The sequence below is a fragment of the Scophthalmus maximus genome, chromosome 10 (assembly GCF_022379125.1).
Source record: "Scophthalmus maximus strain ysfricsl-2021 chromosome 10, ASM2237912v1, whole genome shotgun sequence".
Lineage (NCBI taxonomy): Eukaryota > Metazoa > Chordata > Actinopteri > Pleuronectiformes > Scophthalmidae > Scophthalmus > Scophthalmus maximus.
The window spans coordinates 6015374-6036310 of NC_061524.1; the positions used below are offsets into that span (position 1 = coordinate 6015374).

General features: G+C 41.6%; 1 protein-coding gene across 8 annotated transcripts in view; it reads left to right on the plus strand.

Annotated features, from left to right (window-relative positions):
• Positions 1 to 5143: 5143 nt before the first annotated feature.
• gbf1 (golgi brefeldin A resistant guanine nucleotide exchange factor 1) overlaps positions 5144 to 20937 on the plus strand; it is a 65524-nt gene continuing 49730 nt past the window's right edge. For 6 of the 8 annotated variants that reach the window (XM_035605473.2, XM_035605475.2, XM_035605477.2 and 3 more), the window contains exons 1-3: positions 7019 to 8249; positions 8649 to 8753; positions 9282 to 9348. In XM_035605473.2, the coding sequence (XP_035461366.2) occupies positions 8157 to 8249; positions 8649 to 8753; positions 9282 to 9348 (265 nt within the window). In that variant the 5' untranslated portion in view covers positions 7019 to 8156. Of the gene's footprint in view, positions 5439 to 7016; positions 8250 to 8648; positions 8754 to 9281; positions 9349 to 20937 lie in introns of those variants that run through there. The other 2 variants (XM_035605480.2, XM_035605474.2) reach the window with 2 other exon arrangements.

The following is a 20937-nucleotide window of genomic DNA, read 5'->3' on the forward strand; positions in this document are numbered from 1 at the left end:
AGTGGCCAATATGGTGAAGGCAAACACCACAAAACCACAATGTCTAAAGCATGACCATTACCGGCTGACCGACCCTTGTTGCCTTTCAACCTCTCCACCGCTGGTGGATAGTGGATGGCAGCAGACTGCGTTGTACAGGCTGCTGTAAGATCGGAGGAGCCACCGCCGCAGCAGCTCTGTGCCCTGCTGCCGCCATCTCAAAATAGAGAGCAGCTGCAGCGGCAACCGCTCGGTATCTGAGAGCACCTTAAGTGATGAAAGAAGTCGAAGAGTACGGGATGAAAGCAGTTTAAATGTCACATGCAGAGTCAGGGCCGTTGCATGGTTCTTACAGTCACGTCATTGTTTGTGGCGCGTGGACCTCGCAAGATTTGAATCACCGGCGTCTGTGGTTGCTCTCACTGTATGTGGCTGCTTGTTATAGACAGACAGACAGACAGACAGACAGAAGACAGACAGGAGATAGACAAGAGATAGATAGATCACTTATCTAGACACAAGGTAAAATACACCATATTTAAAGCTATACATCTATAAATAGGCTGATATATATATGTTATATATATATATGCATACTTTTAAAACAATTTGTTTTAAAAGTATTTCCTCATCAAACCAGTTATACTGCCTAAATGCAAACTTCACTTGGGGCTTTTATTGTAACGGCAGAGGAAGTTGGACATGAAGGGAGATACTAATTGTCCTGCTGTTACTGTGATTCAAAGAAAGCTATGAATCACAGTTATTTGAGTAGCGTTAACACATTCCTAACACAGCTGTGGGCCTTTCAGATATGATGTCGGTGTACTCAACACCAACATTTGTCATCTTTCAGTGACCTTTGCTGCCGACGCTGGAACTCTGAGGACTCGCGTAATCGACCACCGGCGCAGGTCACGTATGAAAATGAGCAAAACCCAAATGCAGGTGTATTTGTTTTTCCGTAACACCTGATGTGTGAACTGTAGCTCACTCTGTACCCCCGGCACTGATAAACTTGTTCTCGGCATTCAGCATTTCAGATAATACTGATCAATACGGATGAGGACAGAGAAGGTGTGAGGACTAAGACCGGAGATCCAACCGCCCAAAAGAAGTTGCCATCCTTTGTCCTTGTGTCAGTAGAGCAGGTCATATACAATATTCAACATACAGTAGCAAGGTGTGGATTGAGTAACTGTATGCTAGAAGAATATGCTACACTTTGACAAGAAACATCCAATCAGAGAGCTTACAATTCTATACATGACCTGCTATCAGTGGGTAGAAGCTAAGTTTTACTGAAAGCTAAAAACACTATGAATTGAACTATGATTTGTCCCCAATTGGAACAATGAAACTACTGCTCAGAATCTCCATAGCACCGGCAGCCAAGGCTCATAACTGTTGTCCAAAACATAAACCCGTAGAATCATCAAACAATGGAGTCCTACTGACATGCTAATACTGTACAAACTGGGAAAAGAGACCACCACTGCATGGAACCAACGGCCCCTCCTATGTTGCAGCTCCATGGGGAATGATATCTGATAGGTTAGCATATTATTTTCATCCCTTGTCACGTTCACACTTTCATACCAGTGAATTTGCTTCAAGCACTGCTGAAAATTATTTCCAAGAATGATACAGGAACTTGTGATAAACAAGCCTCAATTCATCACTTCCACATCTTTCAAACAAGAGCATAAATGTTGCAACACAAAGTAGGGTCTATATTGCATTGTCTGACTTCTGTTTGTGTGGGTTTCTTTAAAGCCAAAATATTGATGTCCTCTCACCACACAACTATGCAACAAGGCAAATCTGAAACTGTGTTAGAAATCGGCATCACTCAATGAAGCAAGAAACTGTTACCATGGAGCCCGACACAGCGGTGTGTAATTCTGGTGTTTCGATTTAAAGCATTTTGGATACGTGAGGTGGTCAAAAATTAAAAGGAATCACACTACTCCCATTCTCATGTCTGTAATTAATGATGAACAGACCCACGTCCAAGACACTAGCTTACATAAATATTTTCATTTTGGATGGAGGAAATGTAATCAAGAAGAATCCAGCTGTTTCATAGCCGAACAGAGACAGGACAGGGATGCAACGGATAAAATGTGGACATGTCACACAAAGTCATGGTTGTAAGGACTGATTTCTTAGAAGGTTGCGTGAAATTTACACCGGCCAGTTGTCACTTTTTTTTTTTTACACATGGTAGATTTTCTATACCATGAACATACAGTCTAAGGGAAAACTGTTGCTGTTGTCTCAGCGGCGCATTAAAGGGTGGTGCATGTGGAAAATGACGTGCGTGTATTTGCAAATGAAATGTTGCAATCACAAATCCCACAGGTGATCAAACACTTTGCACAGAGCAAACACAGGACCGAAAAAAAAAAGTAGATTCTACATGCTTTAATAACAGAAGGCTACAATGAGCGTAGGCGCTGAGCAAATGGCCGCTACTGATTGCACACAGAGATTAGAGGTGGTAGGATCGTAGCTGGGAAATCTCTTCACAGACACCACCACCCAATTTAAAGCAAACACATGTACATGCGTTGGGTTTGCTTTAAAACAGGATGCATTACACGTTGAGGATTCATTTATTTTTGAAACAGCAACACAGATCATGCCAAGGAAACAATATAAATATAGTCAATAAAATCATGTTAACAATCCAAGTTCCTTAGCATGTAGGGCTACGCTAGCATGGACACACATATCCATGACATGTCCAGCTCAGCGTCCAAGGTCATGTGGATAATTCGAATAAAAAATTGGGATTAATCTGAATATTTTTTATATTATATATATATATATATTTTTTTAAACCCAGTCCTAATCAACAACCTCGCCTCACATTAAAACGCTCATAGCTGCAATGTTATTAGAGACATTTAACAAAACCAGCTTCATGACACCAGTTAACCAGGATCCCAGAGAACCAGACCAAGTGGGACTCACTCCGCGGCACAAGCTCCAGATGAAAACCAACATCTTCTCACCAACTATGTTTAAAATCCATTCATTCTTATCATTCTTTCATGCCGATGGGTGAAAGTTCATTCTTGACCTTGGGCATAGTTATGTGAAATAATCTCGACTCATGGTCCATTTACCAGTTTTGTCCAGAGCTTTCAACCACAGCTGAGTATGTGACAGCTGTGGTGAACACTGCATTAGTGAAACTAACAAGAGACCAAACGAAACACGACAACCTCAGCTGCCTGTGAACGACCGGCCAACACCACTCACAACTTCCACTGGGGAGAGGTCAGAGGTCAGTAGGAGTCAGCGGGCGCCAGGGGAAAAAAAATCAAGGAAGATGTTCACACTTGACAACAGAAACTTGATGATAACTGAGCTCTATTCAATGATGAAGTCCATGAGATATGTGGAAATGTAAACGCCAATAGAAAGCAGATCATTATTTTGCCTTCTTACATGAAAGTGACATAAACCAAATTAGTTGCTAGTTGGTTCTGTGTAGACTGACAGTAAAACCTGGACATGATTAAGAGACACATTCACAATGCCCATGTTACACCTGTTGGCCTAATGCCTGTATCCCACTTTAGCATAGATAATATATCAATGACCAAATTGCTCGTTGGGTGCCAGACAGGAGAAATAAGAAGTTATTTTCCTGTCATTTGAAAATAATTTAAGATTGTGTGTTCAGTTCAGTTCAGTTCATGAAAAAATGAAGGCGTGTAAGAGGATGAATGTGTTAGTGACTTATCGTCCTCATTCTTCCACACAGTCAGGGGTTCCCAGAGCTGTTCCAGCAGGTCCACAGAAATATTTGAAGATGCAAGGGTCAATCTTCAAAAGCCACTCTAAAGTTCAGCGAGGTCCCTTTTTCGCTGGGTGCTAGTTAGTCCATCAAAGTTCGGTCTACTATGATTCGTCTGTTTTCTCAGCTTGTACTCTATGTTTGTTTCAAAGATAGCTTAAACTGCAAATTTCTCCGTTTATTACTCTCAGTCCTCTTTCAGTCTGTCCTCCTCCATGTTTCCTTTGTTTAGACTTTCCCGCCTTTTTTTTTTTTTTTTTTTTTTTTTTTTTAGCTCACAGGTGTCCCTGATTTATCATCTTCCTTCCCCCTCCTTCCTACACTTCATTTCCTGTCCAGGTAGAAAGTGACTTCCTGCATTACTCCCTGTCTGCCACACCACCAATGAACTCCCATGCTCGAAAAATCAAACTACGTATGTTTATGTTACCAAATCATCACACTGAGATTTTCATTGAGAAACATAAAAAAGTATGAATTTATTATCATTACTTATTATAAACAATAATTGCTCTGTATATACAGTTTTTTTTAATGGTACCCTTTATTCACTCCACTGCAACACTGCATCTTCCCCTCTCTTTTTTGTTATGTATGTATTGGAGAACATGGGGAAGCAGAGTTCTTTTTTTTTAATGGTGTGAACATGTTGTTAATCTGAGGGTTTATTTGCTTGTGTTTTCTTAAACTATAGCTCTCTGGGCCACTGTGCCCAAACAATCTGATTCCATTCCAACATTATTTTTGACAACAAAAAAAAAGATAGGCAGTATTATCATTTAAGAGGTCTTGCACATAAACCCACTGACAGTCACCTGAGGCCTGTGTCCAATCAATGACAGGATTAACATACAGTCCATCTTTTTATATTGTCTTTTTTTGTCTTTCTTTTTTTAATACAGATGTGACCTGAAAACCATATTATTGTTGGAATGCTGATTTTAATTTTCTGCGATTTGTACGTTTTTGTGAAAACACTTTGTGAAGCTACTTCTGAAAGGTGCTATATAAATAAAAATATTCTTCTTATTATTATTATATTACAGTGTATTGTCATGTTGCCCGTGAGGGACTGACAGTGTCCTCGTCATCAACACGGCGCAACCGACCTTTACTCCACCGCTGCTACCTTTGTCCCGCCCCCTTTAATTATCGAACACAAGTTGTACTTTTCTTTGATAATTCCCGTTAATTTATTTGATTTAGAATTCATCACACACACAATAGGAGAGCTAAACCCCAAATTCCCCCGGTACCTACGTGTATCTGAGAGCTCTGCGTGACGCTTAAAGTGACCACTTTAAGTGGCCTGTCAATCAAAACGCTTGTCATCAAGCTAGGTTGAGACTGCAGAGTTTCTCCACGTCAGTGTGTTTACCAGGGCCAGACTGACAGCCGCAGGAAGCTGCCGAATGTATCCACGTATGGGGCAGTTTTCTTGAAGATTGAAAAAATTGAGCGGCGTTTGGAAATATTTGCGCCGTCAAGCAGTGGGATGTCAGAGGATTTCACTGTGTCTGCCTGTCGTCGTGAACTGAACTTTGCTCATCCCCATTCACTGTTTGCCGACTAGCCTGCGAGCTAGCCTAGCTACGCTCGCGTTAGCCACAGCTGGACTCCCGTCTTTGAAAGTAGCAGCTACACTCAGGTAATGTATTAATCACCACCCAGATGCGTTTTGTGTGTTCGTGAAAAGGCAGTGCGCTTTATCAAATACAATACATGCTGTTGCCAAACAGGGCACAACAGAGCATCTTAGCAAGTTGACATGCTAGCTTGTTAAGCTAACCTAGCTAGTTGGCTAGTCAGGGATTCTGTGCAGGTGAGGGGTCTTGTTTATGCAACAGCTGCACGGTGACGTGTCAACGCTGATGAATTAATCAAATGTTATCGCTGTGTCCTCTCATTGTGTTATTATTTGACTGGCATCGATCTTTGAAGCCCCTCAATGTGCCCCAGAGCTAGCCCATTAGCTTTATCTTTGAGTAGCTAGCACCTCCCCAGCTCACCTGACAGCCACATTTGCGAGCATTTCTCATTTGTCTTTGGCTGTATGACTGTATGACTGTATTATTTATGTTGCCCTAAGATATCACGTATTGGAGGTTCCATTATTCACGTTTGAACCTGCCTGAGTAATGGCGTTAGCTTACTGTTCCTGTATTTCTGGTAAGTAAGTTGAGATTGTGTCAGCCCCCTGGTTGTTATCTTAAACAAACAGGAAGTGCTATCAGCTGTCAGTGATATCCCGAAAATGAGGGAGGAAGTGCAGAATGTACACAACATGCAGTGATTCATTGGCATCACTCTGAAAGCTCTGGTCAAGGTAGGTGCAATAAAACCCACCACCCTCTTTGAAGTAAACGAATGAACGTTGTTAAATCTGAATATGTACAATACTAAATCGCAAGGGAGCTGTCAGGCAAATGTGGGGTTAGGTACTGAACTGCAGGGGAGACGTGCAAACATGCGGGATTTGTAATTATTTTCTCTACAGCGTGAATGAGTACAAAGAAGAAGTCAGGGTGAGGAAATTTGATTAGTAGATGAAGACATTAATTCATGAATGCAGTATACAGATTGTAAAGCCCTCTGTGACAGATTTGTGTTTTTCGGGCTAAATGATTAAACTTGACGTGTGCAATTACTAGTTTAATGTCGCTGGACGAACTTGCAGGTAAATTGAAATGATTTTGTCCATGGTTAACTGAATTCAGTGTAAACAAATAATTTGGGTGAAACTACTAATTCCGAGACGTGGTATCGGAACGGTACATTGGTTCGCGAACTCGCTGATGCGATGCCGGACCTTGCACTTTCTGCGACATCTGATGCATTTTTTTCCGATTCTGGTTTTGGTGTGGGAGCTGAGATCCATTGGTTTCCTCGAAAGGACTTGTGTACACCAATCTTAGTAGGAAAAAAACTCACAGTACTCTGGTTTAAAGGATAAAACAAAAACTTTATTCCACAGTTTGTGAAACCTTACAGATGTATCCAAAGCCAAGGATTCTTTGTACAGAAAGGTAAACTACGGTAAGAAAAAGATGTGTCTCGGTCGGTTTCCGATTCTCAACTGAACTAACTAGTTAATTTCAAAGCGATGCTAACAAACTTCATAGGCACTAGGCATCAAAGCCTTGAAGACTTTAAAGCCGTAAGCTAATTCCCTTAAAGTGACAGTAACATGCTTACCTATTTGCCATAATGTACTACCTACACAAGAAATAAACCACATTCATTTTAACCAAAGCATGAACATGCACATGTTGCAGTGTAACTTGGCTCCCACAATTGGAATCAGAACATCTCTAGTTGTGGCTTGGGAAAAATGAACACCAGATGAATCTTCCTGGCTGCTGTCGGATCCTGAGCTTCCCTGCTTGGTGTCTTTTTTAAGGCCTTTCACCCTTCTTCTCTCTGAGTGAATGCTGAATCTGCTGTGTACACTTTGCAGCTGTATTGTGTTGAAATTTAACATCAGATCAGGATTCGACACCATTGATTCAGATTGGAATTGGTGGTTTAAAAAAAACATAATCTTTATATCCCTACTAGCAAAGTCTCATTTATCTGACCGTCTTATCGGCTATAAGCCATCACTCTGTCCTTACACCGAGCCCTTTACCTATCATACTGCCATCCTCTTATTATTTTAAGTAGGCTGCTTTCCATGAATTTGAAAGAATGTGGCCCCAGACGCCCAGTGTCTACACTCAATAGTCTTATTTGGCATGTCTTTCATGACACAAGGAAAAAGGTTAATCCAACCACTTTGAGGTATACTGCTTGTCAAATATGAACAGCATGTCATTTTGATTCTGTTTGGTTATCTCTATTGGTTTTATGCATTGTCAAGGTAGACATGGAAATTTGCTGTTTGGTTCTTAGATTCTTATTCATTTGAAGGTGGAGCGTTTTAGTTTGACTTCAAGCTTAGCGACTTAATTTTCCTAAACCTGTTGCAGCATTTCAGTTTTTTTACATTTGATCTATTGAATCTAAAAGAAAGTTTATCCATCTCATATAATGGATTCCAGTGTGCCCACATCAGTTGTTCTAGATGAAATATGTTAACCCTGAGAAACGACATCCTAGAGCTTCATCGGTCAGTGGTCTGTAGATCCTTATTTAAAGTAAGCAGGATATTCAGATCACTTGTGTTAATTCTTTGTTAAATGTGTTATATCTTGACCCCATAAGTTTAACAAATGTTTGGGTCTTTTATTAATTGATTGGTTAACTTCTCCGGATAGAAATGAAACTGTATATGAGACAGTACAACATTCATTACAACAGGTATTCTTCTTGAACGTGTGTGGTTAGTCCAGTTTAACCTGCAGGAGCTTCTGAAGGCCAGTGTAACATGTTCTGCTGCCGAAGAGGAAATAAATTAATCACAAGTAAAAAAGACTTTGTTGCGTCTCCTGACATCGTCACTGCAGAAGTGAACCAGAGAGTAAGTCTAAAAAGTGTGGAAACTGTAAACTGTCAGGGAAAATAATCGTGTGAGAGAAATCGACTCACTTACACTATCTCTGTCAGCTGACTAGAGGCCTCTGGGACAGTGACAGTAAAATTTTGTTAATAAGCCAAATGCTGTTACATTGTTAGATGGTTAAAGGAGGATAAGAAAACTGCAATTGAATAAAATCTTGTTATTATGTTTTGCACCGAGCGATCACAGGAATTGACATATGTGAACCTTGATATCCTTACATGAGAATAATTAAATATTTGGGAAATATCACAAATAATTATATAGTGGGACTTTAAGTGATAATATAGAATTACTGCACAGCCTTGCCTTGGAATTTCCTGCCAAAACTCACCATCCCCTCTTCTGTCCTTCCCTCAGAAAAGCAGCATGGTGGACAAGAACATCTACATCATCCAGGGAGAAATTAGCACTGTTGTTGGAGCCATCAAGAGTCACTCCAGATGGAAAACTCACACTCCGCTGGTAAGTTTAACAACATTTATAGTTACTGTCTTTTAGCCAAGTTACCCAAAACCCACCTCAATCTTAGTGTTTTAAACTAAAATTGAACTTGTGTGATGTAAGAGTAGCAGCACACTTTTATGTGGTTCTTCTTCTAAAAACTGGGAGTGAACTTAAAGAGCAATTGTCAAAGATAACGTGGACTCAACAGTGTTTGCACAGGATGGCCTTGAGGGTTTGGTGAAACCCCAAGTGCACCCTGTGACTAACGATGATAAATGCTGGACAGCTTATGGTCAAATCCCAGGGTCTTAAGCTCCTGTGGAAAAGCGTTAGATTTGAAGTTTGTCCCCTGGTCAGTTTGCACTGTCCTGGATGGACTGAAGATAGAAGGAACTTTTGTTACGGCTTTAATAACTAGCCTAGCATTGATTGTGAGCATAGGAATGGCATCAGGGAACTAGTGTCAGAGACACAAATCATACTTAAAGGATCTGATTCCCGTCCTTCCATGATCCCATCATTTTCCTATCATGTTTCTCTCTCTAGGATGAAGAACAAGACCCATTACTCCACAGCTTTGGACACCTCAAGGAAATCCTCAACAGCATTAAAGGTAGGTGGGGCCGGGGTGAGGCAGGTTGCTATTGGGGTCTGTACCAGTTTGAATGGTGGGTAGATGTGAGAGCACCTGACATTTTTCTAAAATACTTTAAATTTATATATTAGTGAAGTTAATGTTAATAGTTTGATTTTGTCTTTGTTCATCAAAGATTGCAAATTTGTTTTCTTTCACTTTTCTCTGATCGAACACATTACATAACCAAACCTTAGGGAGTTGGCACTGTGAGTGTCTTTTCCCATTTTTTCTGAATATAAAGGGGGATATTTAATCAGGCGAGCTCGGTATATTTCCTCTGAGAAAAACTGAGAAATGTCTCGGCCTTTCAAACTTGTCAATATTATCTCGCAACATTTGATAATTTGTCCAGATTCTCAAATTGATCGGTCCCACTGTGTCCCGGTATTTCTGTGTTTAATATTAAAGTGTCTGTATTTTTATAAGATGATGGAGGTGAATGTTTTCTGGTGGTAGAGTGCAAGTACTTTTGTACTACAGTACTACAAACTGGGGAGAAGCCATGCATTGGGTGGCAAGGGGTAGCAATATTCAGGGCCTCAGGTTTTGTTAAAAGTTATAATGTTTGGGTCCCAAAACTTAGGGCTCACTTCAAACGTTCTTATATTATATTTCTTGGACCCTGAAATTGTTCAACTTACACTCTGAGAACTTCTTTTCTGCTAAGCCAATTTTGTGCATTAATATCATGCAAAGTATTATTTCCAGCCTCACAAGCTTTGTAGGACGGAAGACGTACATATTATCTGTTCTTCAGAGACTGAGCCATGAAAAGTTTGTACTACATGCCTATTGATTTTCTATAAGTCCCGTGTGTGTTCAAATTATGTTTGTCAGAGCAAGTGAGAGGAAGAATGGGCTAATGTTTGTGCTTGAATAAGCCCAAATGATCCTGTTGCCAAATTCGCATTTGGTGTGAACCCAGCATAATGCTTTGGTGAGGCATCTGATGTCAGATCGTAGTGATGATGATGAGGATACTACTGGCGGTTGGTTTTCCAGGTTTGGGTTCAGCCAGTCTTTACTGAAATGAAATCCTCAGGACGTACATACACTATATAGGACTCGAGCAAAGGGAGGTTGTTGTACTGAACTGAGCTTGCTGTTGCTTTGCAGCTCAGTGTTTTTCGTGTTGTAGGTTGTCAGGCACATCAGCTGGTTTCACATTAAACAGCATAGCAAATATGTTCACTTCCGTTTGTTTACTTTTCATATCCTGAGACCTTTCACCAGAAGCCTGAAGGGGTTTTTGCAAACTCACCAGCAGATTCAAATCTAATACCAGGCTTTTGTTGTTGCAGAGTAGGAAAACGCACAGTGTTTGCACACAATGCACAATTTTTTTGTCCTTTTTTTTTTTTTTTCCCGAATCGAGACTCCTTCACAAATTGTTCGCCATCTCATTATCCCAAAATTATCTCTGGTAGATGCTATATTCAAGACAGATATTTTATACTCCATATTTTAACGTACTTTTAACATTTAAGTGTTGTCTGCAGCTAGCGACTAGTCTCGACTCCCCCGAACAAAGCCAGGTAAAGCGAGCGCGAAGGCCGACACTTCCTACATGCACTGGAAGCGGCTGACCAATCACAAAAAAGTGGGCCAGCTAGCCAATCAGAGCAGGCTGGGCTTCATTTGGAGGGTGGGCTTAAAGAGACAGGAGCTAAAACGAAAGTGTTTCAGACAGAGGCTGAAGAGAGGAGCTGCAGGAAAGTGAAAGGCAGAATGTAAACCTTTTCAAATAATAACCAAATTAGAAATATGTGAGCACAATATACCTCCTTTTAGTAAAGTGCATGTACTGTATTTGGTATTGTACATTGTACTATTGTACTGGGTAAGAATTACAATAACATCTTTGGTGGAGATGGCCTTTTTGACCGTGTCTGAGCCTACAACATACAAATGTCTGCCTCCCAAACAAAGGCTTAAGTGTGTGTTGCAGTGGTGTTTGTCTGACACCCCCCCCTCTCCTCCTTCTGAGAGGCCCAAGCTGGCTCTGAAGACAATCCTGTATGTGGTCATGGCTTTGCAATGGCAGTCCAGGCAGCTCCCACAGTCCTACTCTACAGTTGTATAAGTTGTAAGCAATGGGAAAGATGCAACACATGGAGCTGCGCGGTCTTGAGCCCCCACCACCAGTGCTGTCTTCCTCCAGGGAATGCCTCTGCCACTGAGATGGACAGGCGCTGCTGGCTGAGGAGGAATCCACCCTTTTCCTCTCGCAGTAACCCTTTCCCTTCAGCTCCTCAAATCACCAAAATCCCGGGTTCCTCCGTGACCATCCCTTAAAATGATTCCATCACAGCTATTGTATTTCGCCAGAATGGAAGTCGAATAGGAAATTGAAATATTTTTTCAGTTTTTTTTTTCTTTCTTTTCTTTGGAGCATTTGCATGAAGTAATGAGTCCATGTCAAGGACGTTTGAAGGCTTGGTTGCATCCTTAAGCCCTAATCCCCTCTGCACCCAGTGTCTCAGATGTTACTTCCATGGCCTGATGAGAGACAAAATGGAGCTCAAATAACCACAGCAGAGCTGAATTCTGTGCTTGACAGACTGATCAATTTGTTTTGTTTTTCAACGGCATAACAATCTAATAGATCTCTGGCTGCATCTCAGAAACTCTGCAATATTCTGGTCGGAAATCTTGTGGGTGGGCTTGTGTTGTGCTGCTGCTGCTTTGAGGCTTCGCAGCAGCCCAGCTGTCTGCTAACTGAGAGCGCGGTAATTTCATTCACTCTGGTGCTCTCTCTGTTCCCTCTAACAACAAAAGCCATCCAGCAAAGGAAATATGAATTAGTTCCCACAAGGTTTCTCAGCCCCCCGTCTTCTCTTATTTTATTTTTTCCTCCCATCTTTTCTCTGTCGCTATCTCTCCGTTTGGCCGAGGGTTTCACTGCTCAGGCGGTCCCGCTCCGTTGTAACTGAAGTGATTGACAGGACCATGTGCCATAGAGCTCGGGAGTAGTGCAGCTGGAAGTATATCATCTGCAATTTTAGTTGGGTAAATATAGCAGGCAGTCTTGTCAAGCAGGGAGATAAATTGTTCTGGGAAAGGAAGTGTTGCTTCTCTTTTTCTGAAAGCAGGGGAGGAGGAAAAAAAAAACCCCTCCTGGAATATGTAAGGTCCTCTCTCGACTCGCGAACAATGAGAGCACAGTTGAAGCAGGGCGACGGTGGACCATGTGTCGTGATGCCTCAGCTCCATCTTGCTCAGTCAGCTCGGCGAATCAGTCCCAGGAAGCAGGAGCCTCTTCTCTGATTCAAATGGGGCGTTTTTTGTATTGAGCCTGATATCTAATGCCCCATCCCTAACCTCATTCGACCCGTGTAATTGACTGCTCTCCACACTTTGTGGCGAGCATCTGTCTCTGAATTTGCACTGGCTTGCAAAGGATTGCGGTGTTTTCTGTCCCGCAAAGCTTTGTCTCTTAAACCAAACTTGCAGCAGTGTCACATACATTGTCCTTATAATTGAAAAAAGTATAAAACTGGACTGAAATCCTTTGGAATTAAGGTTTCACACTTTTCCGATGGACATTTGGTGGAGATGAGAGCAGTGAGTTGTCCAATAGAAGAACACAAATACTGCTGAACTTGTGAGACATGCGAGACTGAACCGTACATTTTTATGTAACGGAATTTTATTTGCTTGAAAAGTTTCATGTTTGTTATCCTTTTGTTTGACTGTCGAGAACAGGTCCTGTTTAATAATGAAGGTTCATTTCTTACATATTGACATATGTTTTTCTTCCTGACCTTGGGTTGTTCTTTGTTGCTGTTTTTTTCCCACTAATTCATATTAGTTTGATTATTATTTTCATGACATTTTCCACCTTTTTCAAACAATCCTTCTCGTGTTGACTGTGTTAGTGCAGAATCGGCTGAACAGCCCCTGCAGTGACATGAAGACTCATGTGTGTCGTGTTAAGTCTAATCCAGGCACTACACTGGAATTAAAAACAAGCCACTGATGGTGACAAATCATCTCAGAGATTTGAATTGTCGCTGCTATTGTCGTCCACCAAATATGATAATGCAACGAGAGCGTTATTGTGTATGGTGTCTGAAGCGTTGTTTTGAGCTGCTTATTGAGTCTTTGTCTCTGACTTGACATTGACAGGGAGTCTCTCCTGTGTAGGATTTTCATCCATCAGACAAATCTATCTCAGTCTCTTGTTGAATAATTCTGTGCATTTATTTCATCGCTGGACTCCACCTCAGACAGGAGGAGAAGGCAGAGAAGAACCTTTGATTCCGACATCCATTTTATTTCCTTTTCCTGCTCACTTTACTTCCTCTTTTTTTTTTTTTTTGCATTTGTACCTTTTTTATTCAGAAGTCACTGAGCTTGAGCTTCTCAAATCTTCAATTCTCTCCTTCGACCCTCCTCTCACATCAACCCCCCTCCGCTGCAGTGAAGGGCAGATTTTTTTTTTTTTTGACAAGTCTGCTCCTAAATCCCTTCATTTTTATTCATACAAATACAGGTTTAGAGCCCCTCGCAGCCCCTCAGATACAAAGCCAGAGTGGCCCTTTGACTGACAGCTTTCTCCTTTTCATCCAAACACTAACGAAATTCACAAGCACACCTCTAATTGACCTGAATCACCAGCACTGCACCGGCGGCAGATATCAGGGGGCATGGCAGTGGATTTGCAGCATGAACATTGTTGGAGGATGATTTGATTACTCTCCTGCTGACCTTTAAAATAATTATCCTGGTTTTCCCCCAATGCAAAATGCAAAACAAGAGCTAATTTGGCATGGAATAGTAGAATTATGACAAAAATGATATATTTCTAATTACCTAGTTTGCAGGCCCCAACGTGTAATGTTCATTGTATGCACACGATCATTTATTTTATCTGTTGAAATAAAAATGAAGGTGTTCAGTCGCACCAGTACCCCCCTCTTTTTGTTTTCACATAGCCTAATCCATGTGCTACTCGCAACCTCACTAATTCATCCCATTTTACTGTTGTGTCAATCGTCAAGACAAAATGCACACATGTCGCGTCCCTCTTAGTCTCGTTTCAAGGTCAAGTGTGTGTGTGTTGTGTCGGCCCACAGCCGTTGTCAGGCAGGGGCTGGCCGGCCTCCAGGGCTTGCACCTTGAGCGCCCGGGAACTGGTCATGACCTTTTACCCTCCTTCCTCCTCACCAATCCTTTCCTCTTCCCTGCCACCTGATCTTCGCTCATATATCACTCCCCAATTGAACCGGCAGAAGGCAGCTGGCAGCTGCCGAGGAAGAGGAACCATAATTCATGTCGCTCAGCCACTTATGCAAATATGTTTACTCATGGAGGCATTCAGGGCAAGGAGAATCTGCCTCATGGCAATTCTTTACATGTCTGCCACGTGTCCCCGGTGTCCCGTAGCATTAAGTATGAGATCACGGGTCAGATTCTCAGTCCTGCCGGTGTTATTTTTATGACGCCGTCAAAAGATGATAAACTTGAGAGGCTGGAGTTGTAACTTAGATAAATTTCTTGTCACACTTGACATTGGGTTGGATTATTGTGCCTGGATAGTTTAATCCCCCAATGGGTTAGCCAGCACCTAGAAAAATAAAGTAACTGCAACTAAAAGTTATCTCCATTATTAATTAATCAGATTTATTTAATTGTCTTGTTCACGAGTAAAATGTCAGAAACTATTAATAAATCTGGGCCCAGTTGATTTCTTCATATTACATGTTTTAGTTCGCAAAAATGTCTAAAACCCAAAGATGATCACTGTCTACAGTCTTTGCCAAATCTGCTGTAATTTATAATTCTAACCTCTCACCCATTGTGCATTTTATGACACATCTTTTCTTTTGTTTTTCTTACATTTTTTAACAAGAAGTTGATCTGGAATCAAATACAAATCAGACTTTTATTTTGTTGCCGTGGACGAGCAGGGCTTTCGGACTTCCTCCACCAGACGGTTAATTGTGCTTTAAAAAAACTTAACAGGCAGAACATGGTAAACAAGTGTTTTACTGTGCTTGTACAATGCATAGCATTACATCGCTATATATTAAAGTCTTGTTAAATTGCCATTGAAGAAAATTATTGTCATAATTATTATCATTTTTACCTGCCTGAAGTCATGTCAGATGATGATTGCATACTAATACAGTAACTTTTTTAAAATCTTGGACTGTATAATTTGTGTAGTGGGTTATTAGTGATTATTTTATGATTTATTATTTTATCTTTAAAGTGTCAGAAAGATTCAAGTTCTCACAGCCAAGAGGTGACAAATTGCTTGTCCCACTGACCAATGCCATGGATTATACAGGTGTTATTCAGTGTCAAGCCTTTGGCCTACCAGTTCAAAAACTCCCCATCAAGAGATCTATGATTAATCGTAGTGGCTCCCCGTCCCCAGACAGGCTGCCACCTAGTGCTGGTTAGTAGCTGTAAATCTGGGCAGTTAACGGCGTCCTAACGGGGAACTGACAGGAAGGCTTAGGCCCAGTGTGAAGAGGGGATGCAACTGTTGTCCTGTCTCAGAGCCTCTCAACAATGTGCTGAGTGGATGGAGAGTCCCAGCAGAGAGCTATTAATCATGCAGCCTGGGGTGCCTGTTGGGTGGGTGGGTGGGTTGTTGTTTGTGGTGGAGGGGCTCAGACATAGAGGGAGCTGAGGGTTGAGGGTGCTGCGGAGAATCTGGATGTGCTGACAGAAACAGTAGGGAAAGATGTGAGCAAAACAAACTATCCTCCCCATATGCCCCAAAAGACAGGAGGAGGAGGCAGAGTGCAGGCCGGACCATTCGAACAGGAAGTGTGCTTTGCATTCATGGCAAAAGCCTCCAGCGAGCTTGGAGGGATCGTGAAACTTTTCAATCAGATTTCTTTTTTATGGATCATATCATTCAATCCACAAATGGTGTCCACTCAGCTTGTCCACTTAATTTGGAAAATAATGATGAGTGCTTCTTGTCAACATCTAAACTAAGTCACTGATAAAATCAGCCTCTTTAACCACCTGACTGCATCAACAATACATATTTCTGCTCAAATCTAATTTTCCTTTTGCAACTCTCATGTAAAATATGCTGCTTTTAATGCTGTGTGTGGGAAATTCCCAATATGCATTTGCAGTAATTGTGACATTGATTGAAAATATTGTCCCAGATGTTATGATGATGTCAAATCATACATAATTACATCATACTTAAAAAAGGGCCAAAACGGGGTAGGAAACTTATCTAGAAAAGAAAACTGGAGAATTCTAAAGTTATAACCAACACTTGTAAACATCCACCACAGTTTAAAGATGAAGTCTGCTTTGATGTAGTTGTCCAAACTCAGTTTTACTGAGTTTGCAGCGAGGGGTGATTAGAGACACTATGTTCCCCTCCCTCAAATTTATTCAGTTAACATCAGCTAAAGTTTTCTCCTTTGTGTGCCACATTTTAGTACTACACATGTTTTGCAGTTGGAGTCCTTTGAAAAGAATGTTTTTTTACAATATTGTGTTACATTATTTAATCATTTGTAATTTATCTCCCTTTGTAGTTATTTGTGTCTTGTTAGTTGGTGTCACCTAGCACGAGAACAGAATTCAGCTTGTCATCACTGTTGTTGATACAAGCTGAATCAAACCTGTGGAAAATTTGGACCTTGAGTGAAGATCCTTTTCTTTCATCAGTTTCCTTTAAGTGACACTTGTGCCCCGTTTCAGTTCACCTGCTTCCACACTCACACTTTCTATTTTCAGTGCACAAGTATTTACATTAACAAGTATGGCAACGTGTTCTACATGTGAGTGTACTGACTGATGTGTCAAATTTGAGACACTGGTTTACATTTATTCTAAAGATTGTGCCATCAGTACGATTAGTAAGATTGTTGCTTTATGAAGCTGATTGCTGGAGTTCAACTATCTTTCCTGTAAAGTTAATTCACATAACAGACGTGTCATCTGCAAACTGTTAGTGATAAACATGACAACGACCTGCTCAAAACCATTAATCGACACCCTTTCTAGTTTTAAAACCTATATCCACATGAAGTATATTAGTTCATCTTTTCATTAACTCTTATTGAACTTCACTGGTTGATTGACAAAATTAGTTTTGGACCACTCGTACTATCTGTGATCTCTGGATATTGTTAGCTTTCGTACACTCTGTTTCCACCGCATATAACAACAGTGCACTGCCTAGTCCTAACACGTGTGGTACACTGTAAAAAGGCCAGCTTACCGCTTTATTGTTGGAAAATAACCCAATAAAAATAAGCATGCCTGTGCCCTAGAGCCGTAGTTTTCATGGCTAGTGAGTGGCATGTCCACCGTTCAGATTTCTGCTGTGTTGCTATACTGGTGGTTGTAAAAATGTGTTTGTGAGAACGCAGACTAAAAAAGGGTCTTCACATCTGCTGCCCCTTTGACTGAGCCCTCTAACTCCCTATTGACAGTTATATAGGGTAAAGTGATCCCGGTAATAGTGTGAAGCCTTGTTTACTGGGCTCCACACTGTAAACTAGGCCTCACACTGCCCTGTTTGTCATTATCATAAGCAAACAATATTCTTCATGGTGAATCACAATAGCATGTCAGCAGTGAAGAACTGGGGCTGTTGTTGATAATCTCCTCAGTAGGACAGTAAAGCTGGTCAAATCAAAGCACACTCCGGCCCCGGACGGTGAAGGCAGCGCTAGTATAGAGGTGTTAGCTTTCCGAGTGGGGGGAGGAGTGCGGAGGGTTGTTGTGGTAGAAAATAAGGGCCCATATTAGTATTTCGGAGAGGCACTGTCTTGCTGTCTTGCTTGTGTGGCGCTCACATCCTTAAGCCTTTGGTGTCTCAGTGTGAATCCCACAATGCCTTGATGGACTGGGTTAATAAACCTCTCAGCAGCCATCCCTCACACACACACACACACACACACACACACACACACACACACACACACACACACACACACACACACACACACACACACACACACACACACACACACACACACACACACACACACACACACACACACACACACACACACACACACACACACACACACACACACACACACACACACACACGGGAAGTCTCTTGACACACACACAGCTGCTTGTTATTTCATGCCCCATAAGGGTGCTGTGACCACGGACATTGTAATACACATCCAATTAGCTAAGCATAGCATCACACATTGGTCTCAAGCTGGGAATCTCACAGATACATACATGCTCACTTGTACTGGACGTAGAATTTATTTTCTTGTTAGTCTCGCGTCAGTAAGCGCTGCTTTTTCATTTCAAGCCGGACTTCGTTAATGTAGAACGATAAGCGGAGTCGTTCATCTTTGCACATTGCAGTATTTGCTGGCTTCCAGATTATCTTCTCTCTTCATATTGCTTATGCTGTTTGAAAGTCGGTGTCAAAATGGGTCGCACGATTCGTAACAACTCAAATAATCTTTCCTATATATTTTAATAGCTTTATTGTGTTAGGTCTTTTAGTTTTTGCCATCAGGATAGCAAATATAGGAGCCACAAAATGAAACATACATTATCTCAGTTTTAATCCTTTGTCAATTGTTCATTTATCTCTTATTTTAATTAATTTATTACAAGAAAATCCCTTTTCCCCCTGTAAAACAGTTTCGCACGATGAAAATTTCTGGAATTATTTCAACTCCCTCCCTGTGACTATAAATTCTGTCTGTTACACACATGGATCTACGCCGTCCGATTCATCGGTTAAATCTGCAGGCGGAGGCGAAGTCCTCGACAACAGAAAGCAGGCGGTCGTCATGACTTTCCATGTTGAGCTGTTGAGCAATTCTGACCATTCCCTCCATAGCTTTGTGCTTTAGTCAAATAACCTCAAGTCTTGATACATTTATTTTTTTGATTAGTCTTAATTTTTTGAAGAAAATACTAAATACTAATACTAATATATGTTTTTGTTTTAGTCACTTTTAGGTCATTAGATAATTGTTGTTAGCCACAGCTGCTGCGTTGATCCTTCTTGTCCAGTTTTCAGTGGAATCGCAAATTAATTTACTCCATAAACTTCTAAAGGAAAAACTGTTTGGAAGTGGAGGATGTTGTTTTACCAATCAGGAGCATACACCGTCGGCTGGTCGTTGAAGAAGACTTTGCGTTTAATGTTTAGTTTTCAATCATTGACTGACGTTTTTAAAAGATTTTGTGGTCAAAGGAAACTTCCTACTTAGTTTTCATTATGAGCAAAGCTTGTGAAATATTTTCATCGGAATTGTTGTTGACGGATAAACATGGTTTGTAGACCTATTCAGCGAATAAGGAAATAGGTGATGATCGATTTTCTTTTAGGGAAATCTCCCGACAAACTCTGCACATCATCAGTATGGTTGTCATCCCCCTCCTGTCGGGGCGACTGCCTTGTGCCTCTGAGTGGACACCCAGATTTAGAAAAAGCCGTCCTATTTCTGGGCTGCAGCTGGGAGCTTGGAACGACTGTGTGGTGTAAAGGTGACATGGGTCAAAAATTTCTTGTCGATGGATGGTGGTGGTGGTGGTTGGGGGGGGGTTCTGGTGGGTAGAGGAGGACAGGCGGGCTGGTGGGCATGTTCAAGGGGGTTGGGAGGTGGAGGGGGGGTGATTTAACAACTGGTCACATTTCATAGCACAAATATTGAGTCAAAAAGAGGCGACACATGCAGCAGGAGTGCTTCAAACTTGTTGACGCACCCCTTCTTAAATAGAGTGGGATCAGCGCTGCGGATAACAAATTTTGACAAAAGCCGCCCTGCTGACAGGGGAGGGCGCTGAGCAGGCCAGCGTGGCCCGGTGCAGCTGATGACGAGACATGCTAACAACCTGGGACGACAAGAAGGTGTTGACTGCTCCGAAAGCAAAATAGACCTGCCGATATGTGCAACCATGTTCACTCCCTGTTCTCTAGTCTGCTCATTTTTAAAGAATGATTTGTTTTTTTGCTCTGTGTGTTTAAACTTTTGCTTTAATTTTTCGTTGGACATTGGCAAGATGTCATGTAGAAAAACATGTTTTATCAGCCTAAATGACAGTTTCAGTTTGGCATCCTGCTGCGATGATTTCCCCACAGGTGGTAATAAAGTAGTAAATAGCATTTGGGGATTTCTGGCCTGTAGATTTGTCCATTGTACTTCATAATCCCTTGTGAGAGGAGCAACTCTCTGCTCTGGCTCCTCCCAGTCTGACCTGCGCCTGTGTGCACACGGCAGCTCGCAGTCATCCCAGATATGTAGATTATGTCTATCTTGGTTTTAAACAGTAAAAATTCCTGCTAAACAGACAGGGGCTGTTGGTGTAGGTTATGAGTGGTGAAATGCTGCTAAATTTATGACCTGGAAGGACGTGGTGGGTGGCGAGCAGTCTCGGGAGGGGGCAGAGTAGACTTGAGGTGTGCTGTGGGGTAGTAGAGGAGGAGGGGGGGCTGAGACACAGAGGTCATGGTAGAATGAACTTGTGAACTAGTGGACATCAATGTTACTGTTGAAGTCAAGTAGGCTATAGGTCAAACTAATCCAGGACTCAGAGCACAGATTCCTCTTTACTCAACACCACAGATGTATTGGTCTGAGCTTTATG